The 22006-nt window shown below is 33.8% G+C and overlaps 1 protein-coding gene across 12 annotated transcripts in view; it reads right to left on the bottom strand.

Moving 5' to 3' along the window:
* Nucleotides 1–1860: 1860 nt before the first annotated feature.
* The window catches only part of LOC105220142 (uncharacterized), a 130348-nt gene continuing 110202 nt past the window's right edge, over nucleotides 1861–22006 (bottom strand). For 5 of the 12 annotated variants that reach the window (XM_054226269.1, XM_054226274.1, XM_054226273.1 and 2 more), the window contains 8 exons: nucleotides 17050–17358; nucleotides 16660–16975; nucleotides 15021–15226; nucleotides 14507–14796; nucleotides 14310–14435; nucleotides 10926–11033; nucleotides 10803–10845; nucleotides 1861–10734 (listed from right to left, as the gene is read on the bottom strand). In XM_054226269.1, the coding sequence (XP_054082244.1) occupies nucleotides 10618–10734; nucleotides 10803–10845; nucleotides 10926–11033; nucleotides 14310–14435; nucleotides 14507–14796; nucleotides 15021–15226; nucleotides 16660–16975; nucleotides 17050–17358 (1515 nt within the window). In that variant the 3' untranslated portion in view covers nucleotides 1861–10617. Of the gene's footprint in view, nucleotides 10735–10802; nucleotides 10846–10925; nucleotides 11034–14309; nucleotides 14436–14506; nucleotides 14797–15020; nucleotides 15227–15305; nucleotides 15340–15402; nucleotides 15530–16659; nucleotides 16976–17049; nucleotides 17359–22006 lie in introns of those variants that run through there. The other 7 variants (XM_054226278.1, XM_054226277.1, XM_054226275.1 and 4 more) reach the window with 5 other exon arrangements.

The raw sequence follows: 22006 nt of genomic DNA on the forward strand, positions 1-22006 counted from the left end.
TTTGTTTTCAAAACAAATAATTTCACGCAGTGCAACGACTGCGGAGTCAGCTAGTATACATATATAAATAAAAATATATATAAAAAATATCCATAATAAAATAGTTGCTTGTATCTCTCACCATTAGAAATACCATCGTTGGCTAATTTCCCCTGCCTCTCAGTGTTGTTGTTTGCTGCTAGGCTGCCTTAGCCTTAGTGACTTATTGTCCGTCCTACCTAATCCGCTCAGTTAGTCTCGTCATACTTTTATTTCAACAAATGTTCGCACTTTTTAACTCAACTAAGGCATAACTTGCGGCCGTAACAACAAATTTTAATTTACTTTACGCTTAGTATGATCCATATATATATCACCAGCATATGGACTTATATTTATATACGAGTGTTCAAAGACATTCATATGTGCAAATAGTATTAATTACATCTGAATATATGTTAATTAAATAGCTTTTAAAAATGAAAAAGTAATGGATCTAATCATTGAATCCGTTTCGATCGAAAAATGTGTTGAGATAGAATACAATTTTCGATGGTATTGAACTCATTTATAGCGTTTTTAGACAGCCAAATTAATTGATAAATTAAACTTTTTATTGGGAACCCTTTTTTGCTTTTGTACTGCCGGCTACTCGATAACCGATCAGCTGTTATACACTTTTGTTTTTGCTTTTCATAAGAAGTTGGTAAGTTTCATCAGCTGATTAATATTTTTTAACATCTAACGTAGTTTTTTTTATCAAAAAACTCAGCCAATCCCAGACAAAGAACGTATATCGTCCGTCTTTGTCGCAGAGTTACATTTGATTTTCAAGTCGATTAAAAATTCAATTAAAAACAAGTAAGGAAACGCTAAGTTCGGGTGCAACCGAACATTTTATACTCTCGCAATTTATTGAAGAAATTTTATTAAGATAACACACAAATTTAGCTATAAACTCGGCATAAAGTTTAATGGAATAACGAAAATCGTCCTATATAGTGTATGAGGGCTGAGGTAATTCCTGAACCGATTTCATTCATTTTCACCAGCTAGGTATACTATATCCAAAACTATACACTCACTTAATTTCGCAAAGATATCTCACATATTAACCAATACATATATGCAGATTAAAGCCCACCGTATTTTTGAAAAACCTATAATTAGGTATATGGGAGCTAGGAGATGTTATTATCCGATTTTAATAATTTTTGGAACAGAGGCACACTATTAGAAGAAAACAATTTCCTCTGAATTACATTAAATTATCAGAGAGATTTATCCATATTTTCGGTTAAAATTTACCCTTAGACGCGGAGTTCAACATGTTCGATAACAGGGGCCTTGAAAAGTTATAGTCCGTTTCCGACAATTTTTTCTCAAGTGAAGCCAGAGATGATATGCACTATTTGTGTGAAGTTTTATTCCGCTATCTTCATTGGTTCCTTATGTATACATTACAAAGTGAAGGAATCAGATGGAATTCAAAATTGAGTTATATGGGAAGTTGTCGTGGTTATGAAGAAGGTATTATGTACCAAATTTCATTGAAATCTGTCGAGTCGTTCCTGAGATATGGTTTTTGATCCATCATTTTATAAAAAAAATCTGAGTGCAGCTTCCTTCTGCTATTTCTTCTGTAAAATTTAGTGTTTCTGAGATTTCTCGTTAGTGAGTTAACCCACTTTTAGTCATTTTCAACCTAACATTTGTATGGGAGTGGGAGTAGGAGTGGGATATTATCCGATTTCTTTAATTTTTGGACTGTATAAGGAAACGGCTAAAAGAAACAACTGCAGAAAGTTTGGTTATATAGCTTTATTGGTTTGCGAATTATATACATCTACCCTATTTGAGGGTGGGGTCACGCCCACTTCCCCAAAAAATTACATCCAAATGTGCCCCTCCCTAATACGATCCTATGTTCCAAATTTTATTTTCATAACTTTATTTATGGCTTAGTTATGACACTTTATAGGTTTTTGGTTTTCGCCATTTTGTGGGCGTGGCAATGGTCCGATTTTGCCCATTCTCCTCCTCAGGTTGCCAAAGTATACGTGTTCCAAGTTTCGTTAAGATATCTCAATTTTTACTCAAGTTATCCGTTGCACGGGCAGACGGACGGATGGACGGACAGACAGATATAAACCCATATGTATCTAACTCGTTTAGTTTTATGACTTACAAACAACCGTTATGTGAACAAAACTATAATACTCTCTTAGCAACTTTTGTGGCGATGTAGATTTTATTTTGGATGGTAAATCGATCTTAATAAGCGTTTTAATCGAGCAGAGGCCGGTTGATTGTTCAATTAGCTCCTGTCTAAAGACGCTGGTACCGACTGGATAAAATACTTTTCGCTGCTTACAGATAACGCTAATTTCGAAATCAGTGAACATCCGTTGGTGAGTGAGTTGCGGAAATTTTTAAGTATTTGTGTAAAAATTGCTAATATCGGACTACATTATGTTCTAAATGTGTATTTTAAAGACAATAGAAAAAAATACACTAATAGTATGTTTACATATGAAAATAATCTCGTTCTAAGCTCGTTCAATAATCTAACCGTTTACATATAGCCAAATGAAATTATCAATTGTCAAATGTGTTGCATTTGTTGTTGTATTATACATATTTCTTTCGCTGTCGGCCATTGTTGTTTACATTTTCATTTGACATTTCTCCTTTTCTTCGCAAAATTATCGATAAACCTAGGAATAACACCGAAAATCTAGTTGTATAAAACGAGATAATTTTATAATCTCGGATTATCCAGAGAGGAATTTTGTATGGGAAATCTCTTTTCTTAATATTAATATAATAATCTCGTTATATGTAAACATAGTATAAGATAAATCAATTTGAGGTGCTAGTGAACGAAATGAAGTTGCATCCCGATATAGCAAATGGTTTTCGCAAAGAGCACTAGCCACATCAAATACTTTTTGGGAAATAATTTCTTCAAAAATGTGAAATGCTGTGGATGCACCAATCAAGGACAAAACTGGATGGAAGAAGATATGAAAAACCATTCCCTGTTTGTATATATTTTAGGCTATTAAAACATTTTATTAAATTTGGGGTCTTTCATCCGAGGCTGTTGCTTTCTTTTCATTGGGCAAAGCCCTACCCTACGCACAACCGTCGAAGGGGGCTTCTTCTGCTCACATTAGCTCGTCTCGGAGGATATTGGCTACCCATAGGATACTTGATCTAAGACCGGAAGGCGTGAGCTGCTTGAGCCATATCCAAAGGATCGTTCTTGGCCACTCCCCAGTGAATGACAGTCAGAAACTTTCCTCACTTACGTGAACTTCTACACATGATCTCATCCCCTAGAACAAAACATAATAGAGAAGGTACAATCTTCTGCTGCTGGCGTATGCAGATGATAATGATACTAGATAAGGAAGCGAAGCGAGTGGGTCTGATAGTGAATGAGGATAAGACGATATATATCCTGTCAACAAACAAACAGTCATTGGAAATTTGGCTCTCACGTCACTGTTGCCATCATAACTTCGAAGTTGTAGATAATTTCGTATAGCTTGGAACCAACATTAACACTAATAAAACTATCAGTCTAGAAATCATTAGGATCACTCTTGCCAGCTAGTGCTACTTCGGACTAAGTAGGCAATTGAAAAGTAAAGTCCTCTCTCGACGAACAAAAACCAAACTCTACAAGTCCCTCAATAATAATGACCAGTAAGTACACCAATGATTGCGGCGAGATGAGCCTTCCTACTGCGGGCCAGAAAAACCTCGATACTGCACACTTGCTTGTTGTTGTCCAGCGTTTGACGAGCTACAATGATCTAGCGCAAGTGGACCACGGACTACCCACCCGATTCCACTCCGGCGTCAAGATAGCCCGCTTTGCAGTTTCCAGAGATACTGCGGTGAGCGGGTCCCCACACAGGTTGGATTGCAAAGTAGTTCGAAGGTACTGCTAATGACAGAAGCAAACTTATTGAAACATACAGCCCTATTCTGAAAAAACCTCATAACTGAGTTGAGAGGAAAAATTTGTGAGGTTTCTTGTGACGTATATTTTGTGAGTCTATTCTGGCTCGAACCTCATAAGAAACAAGTAAGGAAGGGCTAAGTTCGGGTGTAACCGAACATTTTATACTCTCGCAATTTATTTATTTAACTTTATTTATATTATATAATACAAAATTTGACCCACATATTCGTCATATATATTGTATAAAGTCCATTAAAAGTTGGAAACAATAATATTAGGTTAGAAGCACCGAGGTCCTCGTGTTCGATATATGGGGCCTTAAAAACCTATGGTCCGATTTCGGCGATTTTTAGAATGGGGCTGCCACACTATTAACATAGTATTTGTGCAAAGTTCTGCACCGATATCTTCACTAGTGCTTACTTTATATATTGTAAAGTAAACGATTCAGATCTTCTTCAAAGTTCTGGTATATAGGAAGTAGGCGTGGTTGTGAAGCGATTTGGCCTATTTTCACAACATATCATTGGGATGTAAGGAAACTATTACAAACCAAGTTTCATGGAAATCGGTCGAGTAGTTGGTGAGATATGGTTTTTGACCCATAAGTGGGCGACACCACGCCCATTTTCCATTTTGTAAAAAAGTCTGAGTGCAGCTTTCATCTGCCATTTCTTATGTGAAATTTAGTGTTTCTGATGTTTTTCGTTAGTGAGTTAACCCACTTTTAGCAATTTTCAACTTAACTTTTGTATGGGAGGTGGGCGTGGTTATGATCCGATTTCTTTAATTTTTGGACTGTATTAGGAAGTGGCTAAAAAAAAACGACTACAGAAAGTTTGGTTTATATAGCTCTATTGGTTTGCGAGATATGTACAAAAAACTTAGTAGGGGGCGGGGCCACGCCCACTTCCCCAAAAGAATTACATCCAAATATGCCCCTTCATAGTGCGATCCTTCATACCAAATTTTATTTCCATAGCTTTATTTATGGCTTAGTTATTGCACTTTATGTATTTTTGGTTTCCGATTTTGCTCATTTTCGAAAGCAACCTTCCTATGGTGCCAAGAAATAAGTGTGCCAAGTTTCATCAAGATATCTTAATTTTTACTCAAGTTACAGCTTGCACAGACAGACGGACGGACGGACAGTCAGACATTCGGATTTGAACTCCACTCTTCACCCTGATCACTTTGGTATATATAACCCTATACCTAACTCGTTTAGTTTTGGGTGTTACAAACAACCGTTATGTGAACAAAACTATAATACTTTCTTTAGCAACATTTGTTGCGAGAGTATAAAAAGCTTAAAAAAGTCAGCAATTGAGGTGAAAAGCATTTTGCTGTCAAACAGGTTTTTTCAAAAGAAATAAATCTATACTTCTATACTAAGATTATAAAGAGGAAAGGTTTGTTTTTTTGTTTGTTTGTCTCGAATAGGCTCCGAAACTACTGAACCGATTTGAAAAATTCTTTCACCGTTGGAAAACTATACTATCCCTGAGCGACATAGGCTATATTTAGTTAAAAAAAAAATAGGGTTCCTTACCAAAACTCCGATAATGTAAAAAAAATACCAAAAAACTTTCTTTAATCGCGAATGCTGCGAAAACGATTGAAGATATAACAAAGTGATGTACTACAATTTTGTAGAACTTATCATTATCTACAAAAAACGTCGCGACATCATATCTCTAACTATTATAGCTTTGTCACTATAAGCGATTTTATAAAAAAAAATTAATTAAAGTACCACTACTTGAAAAGTCTCTTTATTTGTACCTTAGTATTAATCCTTATCGAAATATTATTTATTATTTAAGATCGCTTCAAAACCTTTATATAACTTTTTGAATTATTAGATTCTGACATTCCATTCAAAAGATATCACGAGTTAAAAATTTTGAAAGGCCGCTCGGCGGCTAACTATGCGTTGTATGTAGAGTTGTAGGCGTCACTCGTGCACGGTGGTACGGGAGGGGGTTAAGATCACTCGCGCGGTCGATTCCCTACTGAATGGTCCTGTACGGAAATAAAAAATTTGTCGCTTGATAATAATATAATATAAAAATGAATTGCTGTTCGTTTGTGCCGCAAAAACGGCCAAACCGATCTGGTTAATTTTAGTCTTGAAATATTCGTGGAAGGCCATAAAAAGATTAGAAAGTGAGTAAATATGGAAAAATTGCGAGGAAGATAATAATACGAGAATTTTATTCGAGTTGAGAAGAAAAATATAAAAAGAGAAAACAAAAAAATAATATTTTGAAGGTTATCATTGTTGCTTTGTTAAAATATTTTTGTTATTGTTCAATTGTATAAGATTGTGTCGATAGCCCAAAACAATTTGTAACAAATAAGGAAAAGCTAAGTTCGGGTCCAACCGAACATTTTATACTCTCGCAATTTATTGATGCAATTTTATTAAGATAACACACAATTTGACGTACAGTATACTCTCGAAAAGTAAATCGATTGGTATTTTGGGTAATTTACTTTTTCGAATAATTTACTTTTCCAAATATATACATAAATTATCTGTTTTTATAATATTAAATGCATTTTTAAACTTTAAAAATTCATTCATTTATTTACATACATACATATATGTTTTTACTATGAAGAAAAAAAATCTTGAATATTCTTTTGTTTTTTTTCTTTTGCAATATATTTTCTGACCATTTTTGTACGACAATTCAAAAAGTCTGACACCTGATTTGCATCGTTTTCATTTTTAAACCAGTGGATCAAGTAGGAGAGTTTATTTACTAAACAGACGCGATAAACAAGAGAGTAAGTGTTTTTGCAACATCGTAAAAAACGCTGCTTGTTTCGTTTCTAATTTTTTATCACACTCTCTGAAAAGTAAATTAAAAAATTTACTTTTTCGAGGTACATGTGTAATCTTAAAGGTGATTAACTTTACCGCGATTATTTACTTTCTGAGAATTTACTTTTCGAGAGTATACTGTATATATTCGGCATATAGTCCAATAGAAAATCATCATATATAGCATATGAGGGCTGATGTAATTCCAGAACCAATTTAACTCATTTTCACCACCAAGGTTAACGGGTATAGGGTCAACTTGACACCTGTTAGTAGGCAAACAAACGGCACATTCGGCCTTGAAATTACTCCTAAATTGCAAATGAACGAAAAACCAGTCGGCAAAATCGCCAAAAATAGCGCTATAACGAAGATTTTCCAAATATTCAAGAAGTCGCTGGAGGTACTGCACAGGACTTTAAAAGATCTTGATTGTTGATGAACGTTTTTGGTGGAGCCAGGATTCTGTTAGGAGGTGATTTACGCCAGACTCTTCCAATTATTCCTGGATCAACTGTTACTAACGGACTAATCGCATGCCTAAAATCATTTAATTTGTGGCGACACATAAAGAATCGCCAATTAAAAACTAACATATGAGTGTTTTTGAACAATATCAAATTGCGAATGTAGAAGCTGTTGGCAGTTGACACCTCGATGGATTAATAGCATTTCCAACAGAAAGAAAGTTTTCCTGACATGAAACCTCAATATGATAACCATAAATGACTTATTGAATGACCTATATTGGTGGTAAAAAAAAATATCGATGATCGTAATGCGACAATTTAGAATTTCGGTCCAAGAGAGTTGACACAGCTAGAAACCAGGATGACGTAGTCAATTATCCCAAACTATTTAAAATTGCCTGTACTATCACCACTCACTTTGCAATTAAAAGTAGTGTGAGTTGTCATCATGCTGCGTAACATAAATCAACCTCGAGTAATCAATATCGTTGCCGAAGCCAAGATTGGACCAAATTAATTGAATGTATACCTTAGCCACAAAAACGTGTGGCCGGGTCTGCTAGTTCAAAATAAATACAAATTGTTGTAAAATTTGTAAACAAATGAAAAACATCACAATTGCGTATTTACAGTCGAAAGTTAAAAAACAAAAGAATTATAAAACAAGTAAGGAAGGGCTAAGTTCGGGTGTAACCGAACATTTTATACTCTCGCAATTTATTTATTTAACTTTATTTATATTATATAATACACAATTTGACCCACATATTCGTCATATATATTCTATAAAGTCCATTGAAAGTTGGAAACCATAATATTAGGTTAGAAGCACCGAGGTCCTCGTGTTCGATATATAGGGCCTTAAGAACCTATGGTCCGATTTCGGCGATTTTTAGAATGGGGCTGCCACACTATTAACATAGTATTTGTGCAAAGTTCTGCACCGATATCTTTACTAGTGCTTACATTATATATTGTAAAGTAAACGATTCAGATTGTTTTCAAAGTTCTGGTATATAGGAAGTAGGCGTGGTTGTGAAGCGAGTTGGCCTATTTTCACAACATATCATTGTGATGTAAGGAAACTATTACAAACCAAGTTTCATGGAAATCGGTCGAGTAGTTCCTGAGATATGGTTTTTGACCCATAAGTGGGTGACGCCACGCCCATTTTCCATTTTGTAAAAAAATCTGAGTGCAGCCTTCATCTGCCATTTCTTATGTGAAATTTAGTGTTTCTGACGTTTTTCGCTAGTGAGTTAACCCACTTTTATTAATTTTCAACCTAACTTTTGTATGGGAGGTGGGCGTGGTTATAATCCGATTTCTTTAATTTTTTGACTGTATTAGGAAGTGGCTAAAAAACGACTGCAGAAAGCTTGGTTTATATAGCTCTATTGGTTTGCGAGATATGTGCAAAAAATTTAGTAGGGGGCGGGGCCACTTCCCCAAAAAAATTACATCCAAATATGCCCCTTCATAGTGCGATCCTTCATACTAAATTTTATTTCCATAGCTTTATTTATGGCTTAGTTATGGCACTTTGTGTTTTTGGTTTTCGCCATTTTGTGGGCGTGGCAGTGGTCCGATTTTGCTCATTTTCGAAAGCAAAGCTATGGTGCCAAGAAATAAGTGTGCCAAGTTTCATCAAGATATCTTAATTTTTACTCAAGTTACAGCTTGCACAGACGGACGGACGGACGGACAGACATTCGGATTTGAACTCCACTCTTCACCCTGATCACTTTGGCATATATAACCCTATATCTAACTCGTTTAGTTTTGGGTGTTACAAACAACCGTTATGTGAACAAAACTATAATACTCTCTTTAGCAACATTTGTTGCGAGAGTATAAAAATAACATGGATGTAAATCATCGTCTTATAGAGGCTGTGTGTCAGTGTCCTTTGCTTTACAAAAATAATGCGTCCTTATTGGATTGTAGATGTGGTTGGCAGCAAATCGCTCAACAAATGAAAATGCAAGGTACGTCCTTATTGCTCCAGATTCGGTTTGAAAGAACAATTCAACAACATTTGTTTCCAAATTTTGCTAAAAACCAAAACAAACACAAATATTTTTGTATTGTGATGGCTGCTTTCACATGTCACAGATGTTTGAGAAAATTGTGAGCATTTGAACTTTTAAATTTTCTCCAGCATAAGGAAATCATCACAAAATCCAAAAACCTCACTGTAGTGAGTATAGTGATTTTTGTGAGGGCATGAGAATAGGGCTGATAGATATATACAGAGTGTAGAGACGTGGTGTATTTTATACATAAATTAAATCAAATAAATGTTATTGCTGCTTTGCATATACATATGTATCACTCATGTACATAGAAGAGATAAGAATTTCAATTGTCTCCTATTTAGCAAATATAGAAAAACGCCATAAGTTTTTTGAAACATCTCGTGGCATATATTACATATTAAATAAAAAGCTGAGTATTAGTGGACTAAACAGAGTTAGCCAAAGGTTTTTCTTGAGCATAAATGTCTTCAACTTTGAAATATGACGTTATTTGTTAAAAATATGAATCAATTTCGCTGTCATAAGAGTCAAATGCGTCGGAATTTCTGAGAAAAAGCAACATGAAAAATTTAATTATCTCTTCACCAAAATCGTTGTAACACAACGTCGTTATTGTGGTTAAAGAAAATGCAAAATAACAAATGGAATAACGACACATTCTTATCTTTTCTACGCATCAGAATGCAATATTTACACATATGGACAATGATTTTACGTACATTTCTACATACTCAACTTAATAATAGTGTTTTTTAAGTTATGACACTATTCATGTAAATGAGCGATATGTATATTCACAATGTCTCATGCTTTGCCCAGATTCTTGTTGGTTGAATAGTTAGGAAATTTCAACTTTAAGAATGTTTTCGCAGCCAATTTTTTTATTTCCACATTTCGATTTTTTTGCCATAAATATACAATTTTTTATTTATGAATATTTCCTAATCTAATTTAGAAGCAAAATATTTTGCTTTGATATGTATGTGACATATTTGTCATAAAATGAACATTGTCAAAAAATAAATATGTGTACTAAAAATATTTTAATTTGTATATATATGTATAGATAAATATAATATATATATACATATACACACATTTAGTTGGTTATAAACTCAACTCAGAACACAACTAGTTAATATACTCAAATTAATTAAGTAGGTATTATACATGTGATTCACATACTTCGACATTGCATTTATGATATGCGGCTACCAATGCTGAATATCCCAAGAAATGGCACTCTACATAGCTATCTTAAATATCTAAGTTCCTTATTACTGTACTTTAATGCTTGATGATGGTATTTAGCGAGTAATCTCACAGAGGATTCGTCGACAAAGATGCGTCTTGAGATGTGTCATCACATTTTAAAGAACTACTCTTCTGTGAAACTCGCAGTGAAGTGCTTCGAATCAGTTCAATGCGCTGTGGCAACTATAAGTATAAACAAACGTAATTAACTCATAAACACCTAACATATTTCTTCCCAAATAAATATTTACCGATTTTTCCGAAATATTCGAAGAATTTCCAGAAGTGTTAAACCTGATGAAATATATTCAAATATATGAGGTATTTGTAATACATAATGTAGTATAATGAGAAAATTATAAGAGTTCACATACCTGTAGGTGCACAACTTTATCCTTTCTAATTCATTTTGCAGCGCCATGTAGTCTCCGTGCAGACAGCGATATTGTTCGGTGAATTGCTGTTTTTCTTCCAGTAGAAGTCTTTAAAATTTAATAGTAAAGTTAATTTCTCGTGAAAGATCGCAAAATGGTACAAATCAAATACTTCTTGTGAATTTCTGGGTTTATATAGCTTAGGTAGTTTGGGAGATATATAAAAAAAACATATTTTGAGGCCACTTTTCCAAAAAAAGTTCATTGAATTTCAATTTCCCTTCCTAATGCGAACTTTCTGTATGAAATTTTATTCACTTGGGTCTAATACGGGAAAATGATGCGGATAGAATTTGTATATATGTAGTATGTACTTAAGTCGAATATATATGTACATATGTATGTACATAAAAAACGAAATTAGCTGAAATGTTGGCACATCCTTTAGCTCTTCAGCAATGGTCTTCTAACATCAATGGTTGTAAATGTAAAAAAATGTAAAAATGTCTGACGAATATGGACGCTGGTTTTTAGCCAAGATATCACTAACATGTAATAAAGTGTGAGCAGATGCATTATTGTGGGATGCATTATTTTGGTGCAAAAGCCATGAATTGTTTGGATTACTTCCTGATTAACCATTTGTCTTTTAGGAAAGAATACATGATGTACTATGACATAAATGTCGAAGTTTTTCGGCCATGGCGAGCCAGGATACTTCCACTGAGACGATTGAATGATGTTTGGTCACCTGTTATATAACACGTTTCAGTAATTTTTTTATCGATCGGTATGCAAACATCATTGTGATACGGTGACCATTGATAACCTTTGCTTTCTTCTTTACCACGTTTTCATCACTTGTTAATGTGCTCAGGTTTTCGGCGGCCTCGTCATCTTCAACGTCTTTACGTTCATCTTGGAAACGATTAAACTTTCACTTACTTGAAATTTTGTTTTACTCATACATGGCTTTTGTTAACTTTTCACACTTTGTTACACTTTATTTCATTATTTGATCCATTGCTTTTAACAAACTTAAATCGCCAAGCTCTTAACCTTAGCACCTGTTACAGACAAAGAAATCAATGTTCTTCAGGAGCATGTATATCAAGTCAGTAAAATATTAGAAGCTAAATTTTAAATCGATGTGAGATGTGGTTTTTGTAGGGACACGCTCAATGCCCATTTTTTATCCCAGTATGAGTATTGACTTAAAGATCTTTTAGTGGTTCTCAATATAACTTATGGATGGGGGCTGTATAGATTTTTTCAGCTAATTTCACACCATATAAAAAGTTGGTGAAACCCCATATTTAAATATAATAATTAGTATTAGGTGTTACAAACTACCGATATGTGATAAAACTATTATACTCTGTGCAACATGTTGCTACAGTATAAAAGATTTTATTTAAATATTCGCTTACCTACTATGAAATAGATTAAGCAATTTAATTCTAATGCTAGATTTAAAATAAAAAATAGGCTAGATAAAAATTAGAATTAATATAAATAACTGGATAAATAACTGAAAGTCGCATTAGTTTAAACGTACTATATTCAATAAAAATGTCGGGAATTTATTACGTGAATCAATTGCTCCTACAAATAATGTTATCTATACTGAACAAAAACAATTTTATGATTTAATGTTCGCAGATGCACATTAAGTGTTTGCTAAAGTATAAGGAATAGCTACGTGGAGAAATCGAGAATAGCTTCCTATACCATACTACCTTCTTCTTCTTCAAACGATTTACAAATAATCATACCTCAAGAAAGAGTACTGTTTGCTGAAGTATAAGAAGTAAGTATAAGAGTAAGTATTAGTAGTCCATACTAAGAGTAAATACTCAGTTGAGGCTTCAAATCAGTTACAGCTACAGATTCCCATGATTAACAAATAAGGAAGGGCTGAGGATAACATTTTATATAGGGATAACATTTTATGCTCTAGCAATTCATTAATTTAATTTAATTAATATAACACACAATTTGACCAACATATTCGTCATATATATGGTATAAAGTTCATTGAAACCCTAATATTAGGAATATGGGAGCTATCGGGTCATAACGATCTCACTAATTTTTGGCACGGAGACATATTATTGGAAGAAAAATATTCCCCTTAAATTTCCTAAAAACATATGAGAGACTTTCCTATATTTTCGGTAAAAAATTTATTAGATGCACTTAGGTCCTCATGTAGCATATATGCTTGATAATTTAGGGTCCGATTTTGACGATTTTTAGAAGGGTGATGCCACACTATAAATGTAGTATTTGTGCTGTTCCGATATCTTCACTAGTGCTTAACTTATATGTATATTGTAAAATAACTGACTCAGATTGACTTCACAGTTCTGGTATATAGGAAGTAGGCGTGGTTGTGAACCGATTTGGCCTATTTTCACAACATATCATTGGGATGCTAGGAAAATATTACGAACCTAATTTTATTGAAATTGGTCGAGTAGTTTCGGAGATATAGTTTTTGACTTATAAGTGGGCGGAGCCACGCCAATTTATAATACCAATTGAGTGTAGCCCTTCTGTATCATCTCTATAATGAAATTTAAATTTTTTGGTAAGTTTCCTTACTGGATGTATAAAGAAGTACCCAAAAAAATGACTCTAGAGAGTTTCGTTGTTCTAGTTTTTGTAGTTCCTCAAAAAAATTACATCCAAATATGCTTCTTCATAGTGCGATTCATTGTACCAAATTTTACTTTCATAGCTTTATTTATGGTTTAGTTATGGCACTTTATGTGTTTTACCAACCGTCTTATGGTGCCATTGAATATGTGTACCAAGTTTCATTAAGATGTATCTATTTTTACTCAAGTTATCGCTTGCACAGACGGACAGACAGACATCCGGATTTCAAACATACTCGTCACCCTGATCATATATATAACCCTATATCTAAATCGTTTAGTTTTAGGTGTTACAAACAACCGTTATGTGAACAAATCTATAATACTCTGTGCAACATGTTGCGAGAGTATACAAATTGTAACAAATGTATGCTATTGACAATGCTTAGGTATAGGTACAAGTAATATTCATCGCAGAAAGTGGCATTACGCAGATTAATCTGTAAAATATACCGTTTTGTTTGAAATAGACCTCAGCTCAACTTAGTGAACAAATTGCTTTTATAAAGTTCTAAAGTTTTAAGGCCATTGTGTGCTTAGGACAAGAACTGGATATATTAGCATACACTTCATTAAATTTTAAACCGAAACAGTGACGGAAATGTTTTAGTCAAGGCTACATAACGTACAAAAAGTAGTATAGTATGTCTAAGCAATACTTTATGTGATATATTTGAGCATAATGTATAATAATTACTTTTATATTTAATCTACAACTCACTTAATGTGTCCCTCATACTGCTTAAAACTTGCTCGGGTCGCGTCATCTGCTTTAAGCTGCGCTTCCTTCCATTTACGAAAAGAATCAATGACCTTCTCATTTTGTTTGCGCAGATCGCACTGTTTTCTTAAATTTGTAGTGTAAAAAATTTGATTTTGGAATTTCAGCTTCAAATACTAATAATGCGAGGAATGTACCTGTACTCATTCTCGAGTTGCTTGTAGTCATCACAAAGCACGTTAAATTGTCGCTTTAACTCATTGTTTGCTTCTTGAAGTCGCTTTGTGCAGTCTTTTTGCGTAGACTCACTGCGTTGCATAATATGTTGCTGCTCCTTCATTACATCGTGTGCAGTATATAACTCCTTCTCGGTCTTTAACAATTTATCCGCCAGACATCTTTGTTTGTTAAGCAATGTGGCCTCTTTTTCTTTCAAAGCCAGGACCTCATCCCTTAATAGATTACGCTGAAAAGTATGCATCAATACCTGATAACCCAGATCTAATTACATACATGTATACACTGACGAGCAGAACGTTAATATAGGAAACATGTACACGTATCTATTAAAACAGAGGTTGTTTCCATAACCCTGCGATAGCGGTTAACATAACGTAATGTCATCTGATCTTTCAGTAGCATAACAAAAATAACGGCTAAAATAGTAAAACGTTCCCTGTATTTGAGTAGTGAACGCCAGTGTAGCTTTACCTCCATATTATGCTCCTCTTGACGTTTATCCATTAGCGCTAAACGCTCTTGTAGGCAATTCATTTGCGCACAGGCGGCTCGTAACTGTTTCGCCTGATCCTCATAGTTTCGTTCCAGTTCCTCGTATTTTTTACAAATATCCGCTCGACAATCATTTTGAGACTTCAATAGTGTGTTCAACCGATGCATCTGCGTACTTACGTCTCCTGCAATATGCGGTCGCTAATATTAGTCAATAGATGGGACTCATATAAATAGCCTGATAAAGGGTGTTATTTGTCCAGGTTTGTACCAATGTTTCTAGTAAACAGAATCCTCACTGGTTAATAACGTCAAATGTTCACTTCCAATTAGTACCAGATATTTGCATATTTATACATACTTATAACCGTTAAAGAAAAATAATTTTATGTTAGATTTGGAATACATTTTAGCAAATTTTAATTGTTGTTCTGGTGGTATGATGATATGATTTCCCCTCACCAAGAAGCGTATAGAGACACTGGACACTGAAAGCGATGATGAAATGGTGTAGCCCAAAACTGTACTCATAACGCAGAACAAGAAGTTCCTGACCAAGTGCATTCTGCGTCAACTTACAGGTGGAAAAAATTATATAGACCTGGAGGATATATAGAATGGAGGATTAAAAAACCTCCTATGAAAATATCGCATGTCCGTCAACAAGATGCGCCAGACCGCATTTTGCGAATATAAATACAAACTCAGAACAGTCAAATGTAACTCTTAGCACATATTTTGTGAACGAGTTGATAACACTATCAAGGTAGGGTTTGTAACGAAGGACCACAAACAATGGTGGATAGCCAAGGTTGCAGGGCATTAAACATAGAGGATTCAAATTAAAAGGATTAAAAAATGTATTAGAATTATCGCAGTCTAAAGGGCTGACGCCCTCGTATTTACCCCAGGAATGGTGACCAGGAATTTTAGAAGTTTCAACTTTTTAAAGCCTATAACAAAAAGGTGCAGATCTACTGTCCTACCGATTGGTAATAATATCTTCCGCCTGTGTAAATAAATAAGTATCTCTTTCTTGACAGGGAGAACTTTAAGGTATGCGAACGACCTCGCGTTTCTTTGTTCAGGGAAGAACCTTTATCTTGAAAATGTCTTTTTTAGAAAAAATATAAAAAATCTACAACTTAATATCCATCTTTAAGAGCCACGAATTTAACTATGTATATATCTCTGTCAAATATTTCGGCGTTATTCTTGTTAGAAAACTAAGCTCAATGTAGGGTTTCCAAAGTTATGTGACACCTACAAAAGAACCATTGCCTCAAAGTGGAGGCTGTGATATCAAATGGTTTACTAACTGAATATATAGTATGTAGGTGTACTAAAGCTTTCTGCTGCGTTTACACGGAAGCTCATTTCTTTAGATTGTGAAAAATTTACATTGTCGTACCCTGTCAAATATGTAGGTATAGAAGGAAAGGAAGTTGGTCTGATTTGGCTAACTTGTCAGTCAGTTCCTTCAATCATAAAATGAGTAGCGTTGACAGAGGACAGTCTAAAATCTTAAAATTTTAAGAAATAGCTGTAAGTTGGCGTTTAACACTAACTAATGGTGGCCAATGGGATATTTCACTGATGTTAGCAAATACATCCTTACCATGCTTCCGTTTACTTTCATTCAATTCTTCGTTCAGTTTTCGAGTTTCGCAAAGCAAGAACCGCTCTTGTTTTTGACTCTGTTCTAGTTCACATACAAGTGATTCAATCTTTTTATTTGCTTGTTCTAACTTCTGACACAACTCTCGTATTTCTTTGTCTTTAGCTTTGAGGCAACAATCACTGGTACGTTGTTGGTATTGTTGCTGTTGCTCGCATCGCAGTTGATCCAGCATATTATTTAGCTTTCCTATACACTGTTCCTTCTCCAAAATAGTACACTGCAGATGCTGTACCTGGCATCGAAGATTTTCGTTCTGCAAGTGAAAGAAATAATTGCATTTAAGTTATGCGCTCAACATTAGTTCGGTGGCAAAATAATTTTTCGGACACTTTGGCTTAGTTCATAACAGTGTTTGTGATTGTCTTGTGAGACTTGTTCCAATGCGTGCTGTAGTAAGTCGTTTTGCGATTCCAAGATCTTGAGCGACGACTCGAGCTTTGTGCAGCGTTCCTCGTCATGTTCGGATGAATCATGAAACTCTTTTTGTACCATAGCCACTTGTCTCGATAGGAACGAGAGTTCGTTCTTCAATTCATTGACAATGTTCAAGTAACTGTCATAAGTTGAGAGCATATGTGTTTTGTCCCATAATTTAAATGGTTGTTGAAATTGGTCGCCGTGTGAACAGTCGCCTGACTTGTGAAGAAAGAGAAAACTTGAATATTGGTATTCGCTCATCACACCCATAAGCGTAATCAAAAACAAAAACCTTACCATTTTGTCTACTGGGATATGGGTATGTATTTATTTTTAGTTTGAGTTTACACCGTTAATTGTTTCAAATTATTCGTAATAATTATTACAACCGACCACTCTACGCGACTATACATATCCGAAATTTAGTTCGGTGAGGATATATTTAATATTTTAACGTTTGACAAACGCGTAAGAAAATTTTGTTTATTAAAAATTATGTATATAAAAGTGTTTTTTTTGTAATTGTATGACTTTTCTTTTTATTTACGTTCGCCAAATGTTCGACATTTAAATATAAATTCGTTTGTTTCTTCGAAAAGAATATGAATACATAAATATTATGTATGAGTGTGTGTTCAGATGGAAAGAAACGCATAAACTATAATTTGTTAACTATTAATTATTATAACGAGTTACTTATTGTCATCGATACCCATCATTTAAACTAAGCGATTACCAAGGAGTTTGTTGGTTCGTTGAAAGTACGCTATGATATACATATGTATGCATGTAAGACCTTTCTCTGAGCAATAAAAAGTTTGGTCAGGAATATACTACAAAAAACCTGTCACAATCGGTACCATTTAAAAAAAGTGTTTATTATATTATGCTCGGTATCCCAAATATCTGATTTATCTGGCGTTTTTGAAAAAAATAAAAGTAATGAAAGATATCATATTTTCCATTTAATTTATTATAAACACTTAAATGGATACTTATTTTTCTAATATTATATCTGTTTAAGGATTATGCTTTAAAACATATGTATGTATATACTTAAATTAACTGTGATTTTCTGTAAAAAATACAGAATTTGCATATATCTTCAGTTCCGAATATTTTGAACTACACTGTATATAAATACTGTTGTTTATTTGCAGGTGCTAAACATTTCCGCGGTGTCAAGAACTTTTGATGGCGTGTTGGATCTGTTTTACCGAATTAGCTTATAATTCAGAAGTTATTTCTCGGCCTTGACGCTGCCACTTATAATTGTATACTATTAATAAAAGTCACGAAAGAGCAATGTTGGCCCAGCTATCGATTCTAAAAGTTCAAACACATTAAAACATGTAGATGTTAACTTTAGTGAGTATAACTTTGAAAATTTATTTGAGGATTGACACACTATGCTAGTTAGGAGTATACCTTTCGGTTGTTCTGAATATAAAATGTTATTTGTTTAATTTCGTATGTGAAAGTTTCACTCAAAAAAGGAGAAAGATAAGCACAATTTATCACTGCAGTATTGAACCAGAGTTAAGATGCTTTCAGATATCATGTGAGAAAGTCCAAATATTTGGTATCATTTATTTTCCCGTGTGAACACCCGAAAAGAAGTACGACAAGCAAGGAAGTTCTAAATTTAGGTATAGCCGAACATACTCTCGCTAGTTGTAATTTATATTACAATTTATTATATTAATTTTTATATTACAAAAATTCAAATAAATTGTTCGATTCAATTATGTTTTTAATATAAAAACTATCATAACCGTTTCGTTTATATACATATGCGGTTATGTACATCGAGAAGATAATTAATCGCGTTTTTTATTGAATCTGGGTATTGCGATTAAGGCGATTAAAGAAAAACAAAAACAGTCGATTGCCAAAAAGGCGCAGTTACAAGGATGCAGATTGGTTTTGGGATTGGATACCGATATTTCGTCTCAAAAGAGAGTTCAAAACAGAAAGTAACAAGTAGAGATATAAGAAGATTAACATGACTGCCAATTTTTGTTACGTAACAACTGTTTAAACCTAATTTTAAATAAAAAGCGTTCAGTGTACTTCGCTGTTTTGCGTGTTTCTCGCATAAAGAAATCAGGAATATTTTTCGAACTCTAGTTCTTCCATTGTCTTTTGCAATTCTCCCAATAAAAGGTTATGTAATCAATCACCCTTATATTATTTTACTGATCACAATGTTCCTTCTCCTTGAAGCGGAACTGTAATATTTAGTCATATGTACATGTGAGAACCAAGCGATTTTCAGGTGTCTAAGGATTTATTTCGTAGGTTTCGTATACATTCCCGAAATTAACACTGTCAAGTCTAGTAGAAATATACATACTAAATATTTGATCAAAGATAAAAGTATTGGATAAATATATAACATCTGAATAATACATTTTTAGATTTTTCTTAGAATTCTTCAGAGCAGTCGCACAATGAATCTAGAGTACTATGTTTTTACCATTGTTTTATTTTCCACAGAAGGAAATTGAGACTACATCTTCAACTCTCTTTTTGTAACTCTCTCGTTGAATGATCATGTATTCAATCAACGTTATGTATCCATTGTTAGAATCTTTCTAGCGCTTCACTTGAAACGAAATCAGAATGTGTGGTTCCAATTCTGCCAGACTAATTTGTTAGTAGGTGTCTGATCAATTATTATATAATTTTAATACCAATTTCCGAAAATAAAATTAAATGTTTGTTTCATGGAGAAAAACTTTAAATATTCTATTCTTTATGACTACTAATATTAAATAGATATTAACTCTCTTCACTAGACGGCAGTCACCTACATAAAAATTAAAAATTCAAACCATTATTAGAGAAAACAGGGCACATTTTCATGCTAATTAATAATTTTGGTCCGAGAATAGTAGTATATTTTATACTACTTAGAATATATTTTTTACTACGTTCACAAAAAAGCGAATTAATTTTTCCCTTTTTTCATTCCTTTGCAAATACAACCTTTTGTAACGCAGTGTCAAATCTTAGCTGTCACTACTTACCAAACCTTTTATAATTGAATCATGGTAGGTAGGTATAGGTACATCCATTTTTGGCACAGAGACACATTATTAGAAGGAAAAAAGATTTCCTCTGAATTTCTATAAAATATCTGAGAGATTTACCTATATTTTCGGTACAAAAATTATCCATATGCACTGAGGTTCTCATTTTCGGTACTGCGTCCTTGGAAAGTTATAGTCCGATTTAGACAATTTTTAAGTGAGTGATGCCACACCTCACAGTATTTGTGTGAATTTTTATTCCGTCATCTTCGTTAGTTCTTGATGTATATATTATAAAGTAAACGAATCAGATGGAATTCAAAATTGTATTATATCGGAAGTAGGCGTGGTTGTGAACAGATTTCGGTAACGGTAATATCAGGATGTTACTAAAATATTATGTATAGGAAAGTAGGCAAATATGAACCACCAATCTTTTTTTGGTATGTAGTTCACCAAATACATGCAATATACAATCAAATCTATTTGATTAACTTAAAAAAAAGTATTTTTTGTGAAACAATAATTCCAAACGCAAAATATATTATAAACTGAAAAAAAAATACCCAGAAAGAAGAAACAAAAATATTGGAGGGTAAAATGGACCAGGTAGTTGTTGGGGTCCCAATCTGCCTTTTATCCTTTCTTGACAATACTTGGGATGATTTTGATGGAAAACATTGTGGGCTGAATAATTTAAATGGTCCATTTCTTTTTCAAGGATATCAAAACAGATAACGCAAATGAAGTTCCCTTTGGAAAGCGGAACGCCAAATTTGGGGTCCTCTTTAAAAACAAACCCATCCAATGGCTGCGTAATATTAGCCTCTACCGTGGTAGTCCATGTTAGGCTCAACATGTGCTGGGGATATAATTGCGTTTAATTCCAATCTGAACTATATTTATGAAGCTCTAATCATTAAAAATTAGCAAAGAGTAAATTTTAATTAAAAACGTAAAATTCACTTACGCAGAAATAATTATTAGCAACCGAGATTTTACAAAAATCTCTATTGCTCGAGTGTCCGCACTTGCTGAATGATAAATTCAAACCGAGGAAGTTTGTGCGAATAGACGAAAAAATCAAACGACAATAAAGGAGGATTTAACAATTGGTATTCAAGATAACTGGTTGGTGCGTATTTCCCACGTGGTCCATATTTGCCTACTTTACCCTACCGAATTACATTGTAATCGATCGAGTAGTTTCTGGGATTTAGTGTTTCTGCCGTTTTTTGTTAGTGAGTTAACGCAATTTTGGTAATTTTCAACATAATATTTGTATGGGAGGTGGGCGTAGTCATTATCCGATTTCATCCTTTTTAAAGTGTTTACATAAAGTAAATGACTGCAGAAACTTTGGCTGATATAGCTTTAGTAGTTTACAAGATATGCAAAAAAAACTTAGTAGGGAGCGGGGCCACGCCCACTTACAAAAAAATTACATCCAAATATGGCCCTCACTAGTATGATCCTCTGTTCCAGAGAACTGCATGAGTGCCTAATTTATTTTATAATTTTTTATCTAATAATATTTTATCTAATAAATGAAAAATTTTTTTATTATCGCTGAAATAAAATTAAGTGACAGCATTGCTAATTGCTTTCACAACTGTTCTCGAAGTTTAATGTAATGCATTAAATAACTCGGGCGTAACGGGCCACACACACACCCTTTTTTACTACCACTACGTCTTGCTTTCATTTTTTTCAGGCAAGAACGTTTCAAGTTGATGATCAAGAAATTATCAGCTGAGTATAGAGTTCTCCAATTTTCAAATAAAAAGTATCAAAATTTTAAAATTAATGACGAATTAAGTTGAAATAAGTGA

Source organism: Zeugodacus cucurbitae, chromosome 3 (assembly GCF_028554725.1).
Source record: "Zeugodacus cucurbitae isolate PBARC_wt_2022May chromosome 3, idZeuCucr1.2, whole genome shotgun sequence".
Classification (NCBI taxonomy): Eukaryota; Metazoa; Arthropoda; class Insecta; order Diptera; family Tephritidae; genus Zeugodacus; species Zeugodacus cucurbitae.